The sequence below is a fragment of the Chionomys nivalis genome, chromosome 16 (genome assembly GCF_950005125.1).
Source record: "Chionomys nivalis chromosome 16, mChiNiv1.1, whole genome shotgun sequence".
NCBI classification, from domain to species: Eukaryota; Metazoa; Chordata; class Mammalia; order Rodentia; family Cricetidae; genus Chionomys; species Chionomys nivalis.
The window spans coordinates 26,934,908-26,941,297 of NC_080101.1; the positions used below are offsets into that span (position 1 = coordinate 26,934,908).

The 6,390-nt window shown below is 49.4% G+C and overlaps 1 protein-coding gene across 1 annotated transcript; it reads left to right on the top strand.

Moving 5' to 3' along the window:
• Window positions 1-1,884: 1,884 nt before the first annotated feature.
• Window positions 1,885-2,835, top strand: LOC130888237 (olfactory receptor 13C2-like). The gene has a single exon (XM_057791170.1). It carries the CDS (start codon window positions 1,885-1,887, stop codon window positions 2,833-2,835), a length of 951 nt encoding a protein of 316 aa, XP_057647153.1.
• The last annotated feature ends 3,555 nt before the right edge of the window (window positions 2,836-6,390 follow it).

Below are 6,390 nucleotides of genomic sequence, written 5' to 3' on the forward strand. Positions count from 1 at the left end.
GTTTGTTACTGCACCGTAACCTGGCACATCCTGACTGATGCTCCTGGTGTCCCTTCATGTGCCCAGTTGTGAGTCAAAGCCACTGGCTGCCTGACACCATGGTATTTTCTCCACTTAGACTGTTTAGTTCTTGTGGCCCTAATACGCCATGAGCAGACCTTTAAGCCGTGATGAAGCCCACCATGTTCCTAATGTTACCCGCCAAGAGAAAACGGCTGTTCCCTAGGCATGACACTGCCACTCCCCAACAGCCTCTTTTAGAAAATCCCAACAGCTACAGCTTTCTGCTGGAGGGGAGGAGTGTTCACATCAGAGGTTAGTATCCAGGGCACCATGACAGCAGCCATCTCAACACAGTTCAGTTGGAGTGGCAACCACTGACCATCCTGGGAACAGGACACTGGAGGGTGACAGTGGCAAACTGGATACATCCCTCCCACTTCAATAACCCACTATTCAATAGTCTAGTCAGAGGGAAGGGGGAGTGAGGGAGGGGGCACCAGAACACAATTCAGAGTGAAAAACATCTGCTAACAGCCGGGTAAGCACCCTGTTACCAGAGCGGTCAGCATCCTGAGAGGCAGCCACACAGAGGTGTGCAAACTGGGCCTGGAAGAGTGGTTGAGAAACGCCAGTCCAGCTCAAGGACCTCTCACAGGAGGGGTGAGACTGCCTTGTGGGAATGCTATCTCATGATGGAAGTGCTCCAACAAGACAGAAGCACATGCAGAAGGGATGTGGTTTGCATGCGGGAGGTGACTCGGGCAGAGCCTCTCACAAAGCCTCAAATGCCTCTGCCATCCCTTCCAGTCTGTTGGTGAGAGAGTAATGAAGAAAGGGGCAGAGAGGTGAGTCTGGGCCTTTCCCCTGATTGACAACAGCTGTCAGGAGCTGAGCTGAAAGAGATCTTTCTGTGACCACACACCCCATGACGACTAAGCCTGTTAGTCTCTTCCGAGTTCAGATTGATTTCTTTATGTCTTAGATTCAGAGAGACTCCCAAGGGTCTAAAGCCCCGAGAGAGGAAGGGTGTGACCAAGGTCACTGAGAGCAAGAGGGTGAGGGGAGCAGAAGCCACAATGGCCTCTGCTGCTTTTGCGGCACTTGGCACAGGTGCACAAGCCATGCTAAACCCGTGACCAGCAGCAGCTCTGAAGTGCGCATGCTCTTGCATTTCTCTTTTAAGATCAAGAGACTGTCCTGCAGCACCCTAGAGAGAGAGCGGTGACCAGCAATCAGACTGACACATCCCCTGGGGCCAAACATTCTATACTAGGTGACAGCACCCATCAGACACCTACCTTTCAGAGCTCATCTCGCCTCAGGCAGGGAGCTGGGCAGCAACCATGGCAGCTGTGAATCCCCCCACTCTCTTTCTTTCTTTTGGAGTAGGTACCCTCAAAATACCCACGGAATGAATGAAGCTGAAATGCTATGGGCCTTTGCTATTGTCATATGAAGTAATCTAGAAAAGAGCTTCCTTTGAACGGTCAAGGACCTTGGACAAGCAGAGTGTGGTGGCACTTGCCTGTGAATACTAGCACTCAGGAGGATGGGGAGTTGGAGGCCAGCCTGGGTTACATAGGGGGACATTATCTCAAAAAAAAAAAATCACATTAGATTCCAAAAGAAGACATCAAACATGAGTCTCCTGTCAAATATGAGCAGCACTCGTGGAGAACAGAAAGCGGTTTAGGGGGCCCAAGTGTGCCCCATTCTCCCCCACAGCTATGTCAGTAGCACTGCGACTGAGAGAACCAGCTGCAGATCTAAAGTCCAGCTCTCTCGTTCTACAGCTGGTGGAACTCAGTTCTGGAGAGAGGCTGACCTGCTGCAGGTCCCAGGCAGCCAGAGCTGTGTGGTCCAGGCAGCAAGAGGAAGGAGATGGCATGGGCAAACCACACAGCTGTGACCGAGTATGTCCTGCTGGGACTCCGCGAGCACCACGGCCTAGAGATAGTCCTCTTTGTGCTTTGTCTGAGCATCTACTGTGCCACGCTAGTGGGGAACGCCCTCCTTGTGGGGCTGATTGGGCTGGACCCCCACCTGCACAACCCCATGTACTTCTTTCTCAGCAACCTCTCTCTCATAGACATCTGCGGGACCTCTTCCTTCATACCTCTAATGCTGCTCAACATCCTGGACATCCAAAGGATCATCTCCTTCCCCAGCTGTGCCCTGCAAATGTACATGACCCTGGCACTGGGTGCTACGGAGTGCCTGCTTCTGGCCGTGATGGCGTACGACCGGTATGTGGCTATCTGCCAGCCACTTCGGTACTCAGAACTCATGAACGGGCAGCTCTGTGTGCAGATGGCAGCGCTAAGCTGGGGGACGGGCTTTGCCAACCCGCTGCTACAGTCCATCCTTGTCTGGCGCCTCCCCTTCTGTGGCCATAATGTCATCAACCATTTCTTCTGTGAGATCCTGGCAGTGTTGAAACCGGCCTGTGGGGACATCTCCCTCAATGCACTGATATTAATGGTGGCTACAACTGTCCTGACCATGGCCCCACTCCTGCTCATATGCCTCTCTTACACGTTCATCCTGGCTGCCATCTTTAGGGTACCCTCTGCTGCAGGCCGGACCAAAGCCTTCTCCACCTGCTCTGCCCATCTTGCAGTGGTGGTGATTTTCTATGGGACCATCTCCTTCATGTACCTGAAGCCCAAAGCCAAAGACCCCAGCGTGGATAAGATTATCACACTATTCTATGGGATTGTGGCACCCTCACTAAACCCCTTCATCTACAGTCTGAGGAACACGGAAGTGAAAGCAGCTGTGACCAGCCTGCTACAGGGAGGTCTCCTCACCAGGAAAATGTCACACTTTTAACTCCTAGCCTCCATCTTTGTCAGCCAGCAGGGGCTACGTTCTCCTGGGGCGATGGCTTCAATGTTTCAGTAGCTTAAAAACCATAAAGGTTTGTTTCTCACTCACGCATCGTGTCTACTAAGCTTGGCTGGGTTTCTGCTCAACATCACCCTCCTGAGACTTAAGACCACAGTTCAATCCAGAACGCAGCTGACTACAATGACCAGCCTGCCTGGGCTCTCACAGCTTCCACTGAGAAGTGGCACAGGCTGCTCCCACCCTTCATCTCACTGGCCCACATGTGGCCACATCAAACATACGGGGAGAAGCCCAGCCTGGCACACGCCTGGAAGAGAAAAGAGGACTCAGAGAGTCAGCCCAGAGGAAGTCAGACTTGGTTTCCTCTCCCCTGATCTCTCTTCACAGACGCATACTGGGTTCATCACCCCAGCAGAGCTCTGGTTAGCTTACTCACAACAGCTTTGTGCCAGGACAGCCGAACGAGGCTAATGCTGTGCTTTCTAGAATTTCCTTTTCATATGGGTTTGGTTAGACTTGCCCATGGGACATATACAGAAATGTGGAAGCCAAAGGGAGCACCACCCAGTCCTGCAGGAGCACTCCCATCACTAATATGCTGAATCCCATTGTTCGTGGTCCGTCCAGTTCTAGTCAGATCCCCTCCCTGAGCTGTTCTCAGGCTGGACCAAGTGCGGCTATGTGCCAAAAGGTGCCCGCTTCTCCTCCAGGCCATGTGTGTCATTAAGCTTGATACATCTAAGACTAAGCTGGACACAAGTTTTCATTTGTCTCCTCAGCTCTAACCCACCTTTACTCTCCTTCCCTCATGCCCTTAACTGCCAGTCCAAAGGGCCTGTAAAAGCTTCAGGCCCGGTGCCAAATGCAGAGATCTAACTCGATAGTCTCTTTAACTACTGCTATGATTGTGGGAGTCTAATCTTAGCTGATAACAATTGTATGAACATATCTCGTACTCCAAAGGCTGAACTGTTGGCAGGCCTCTAGTAACGTAAGTACTATCTCTCTCTTGAGATTTTTTAAGACCGGAGACTTAGCCTGCTGTCCTACTTGGCTTGTTTAAGTTTAACCTGCTGGGCTGAAGAGGTGGCTCAGACATTAAGAGCACTGGCTACTCTTCCAGAGTTCCTGAGTTCAATTCCCAGCCACCACATGGTGGCTCACAATCATCTATAATGTGATTTAGTGCCCTCTTCTGCCATGCAGGGCAAACACTGTATACATAATAAATCTTAAAAAAAAAAAAGATTGCATTAAGTATGCTGAGCAGTGGCAGTTCATGCCTTTAATCTCAGAACTCAGGAGGTAGAGACAGGTGAATCCCTGTGAGTTCAAGGCCAGCCTGGTCTACAGAACAAGTTCCAGAGCAAGCTCCAAAGCTACAGAGAATCCCTGTCTCAGAAAAAAAAAAATTAACCTGCCTTTTAGAGGACAAGGTAAATCATTCTTAATAGAACTTGGATTTCACATGCAATCAGCTTCTTGACCTAAGCTAATCCATAGCTTTGCTCTTGATAGGTACTGGTCATGCCCTTGACCCAGAATAATGCATGTTGTGGTGATCATTTTCTGCAAACAGCTAACACGTTGGAAGCAACTTTAAGACAGAAGACCACCATAAATGCTGAAAGCAACATGTGACTAGAAGTGGCTAGCACTTGTGTGGTTTCATTTACTCTCCTGGGTCAGTTGGGAGCAGTAAAATTACTTCATTTTTAAAACCTTGTTTAAGATTTTGGTAAAAATCCCTCATTTTTGCCCAATGCCATACTGTCTGTGCTATTCTAAAAAAATATAGTTCAAAGTCAGTTTTTAGAGATAGACACAGGACAGTCAGAGACCAGACAGACACAGGGACAAGCACATTCAGACACAGAACAGACAGGAAACAAGGACATCACACACACACACACACGACAGACTATAGATAGGCCAGTAACTACAAACTACAGACAGACGAGTGAAGATTTCAAATTTTGGCTCATTGTGGGTCAAACATTGTGGGTCCAAGAGAATAGAGCATGGTATATGCATCCCTTTAATACCAGCACTGTGGAGGAAGAGGCAGGCAGATCTTCATGGGTTTGAGGTCATCCTGGTCTACAGAGTGAGTTCCAGGCTAGCCAGGGCTCCACAGAGAGACCCTATCTCAAAAAATAAGAACAATTTAGCACTCTCTGGGGTTAAGTATGTTAACTACTCACAATCTCTACAATAAGCTCCTCACATCACCTTTCATGGCATCCCACAGACACAGTACTGAGTCTAAAGTTCTTGGCTCAGTCCTCAAGGCCCTTAGGAGTCTGGCCCATACTCAGCATGACCCCCCAACATAGGTCAGCCTCTCATGACGTCATCTTACCACCCCCACAATTCTCTCCTCATGCTATTCAGGAATCACACCAAGGTCAAGTTTTCAAGCCATTATAGACACTATCTCCTTCATAGGTTCTTTCTTGATGCATTTGGAGGTTGTCTTCTTCATCCTATGGCACTTCACTAGGATCAATCCCATCCTTACCAACATGAGAGCTCCTTTGGGGCAAGGTGCCACCAACTCATCCCCATGGCTCTAATAGGGCTTTCCTTACATGACTATGAAACTAAATTGTCACATGGAAGTTCTCACATCACCACCAGGTGACACACTGAGCCCATGTTTCTAGGCATGCTCCAAGCAGTGAACTTGGTGTGGTTGCATGTACAGATACATGCGAGGAAGCAGTAACAACTGCTGACCACAGCCATGTGTCCAAGGCAGGCTAGGCTTGCTGGATCTTAGATTCTCCCAATGATCCAAGTCAGCAGACAACTCAGGGTCCAGTCCTGTCTTATTGCTGGTTCCCCTGGAAATCCAACAAACACCCCAAATCCAAAATGTCCCAAACTACCCATCCTCCCCAATCACAAGTTTGTCACCATGATCAGGGGATGGCACAATCACCCAAGCCAAAAAAAGGGAGGCCCTCCTGGGTTTTCATACTTCCCACATCACATGTGCCACTGGGCGCTAGATGCCCTGAAGTCTGCCTCCTGGAACTCTTGAGCCAGTCTTGTCCTCCTATGGGTACCATGTAAAGAAGCCTTCACTGTTTCCATTTCAGTTAGTGTGGCAGCTTTGACGCTGTGCTTTTCCCCCAGACACACCCTTCACCCAGCCATCAAAACGGTTTGCCCATTCTCCTGCTTAAATGTTTCCAGTGGCTCCTTATTCCCCTTTCCCTGTAAAGCCCACAGTACCCATCTGTCCACAGCATCATCAGCTGCTTGCCTTCATCAACCCAGCACACACACCTCTTCGCAGCTCCTAAATACCAGTCTTCCTGCCTCTCCCACTCCCCATCATCAAAACCCTTTCCAAACACTCCGTGACCATTGTCTGTCATATGTGCAACAGGTTGGGCACTATATTAAGTGTCCTAAGTACTTTAGTGACTGGGGACCAGAAAGAATGAGTGTCTCAGGAAAGGAATCAAAAATGGGCACTCATAACCACAGAGAAACTTTCCCCACAGATTGGCAATGTGGCAACCCCAC

What these genes read in the sequence shown, in the direction of transcription:
- LOC130888237 (XM_057791170.1), top strand. Translation starts at nt 1,885, where the DNA reads ATGGCATGGGCAAACCACACAGCTGTGACCGAGTATGTCCTGCTGGGA.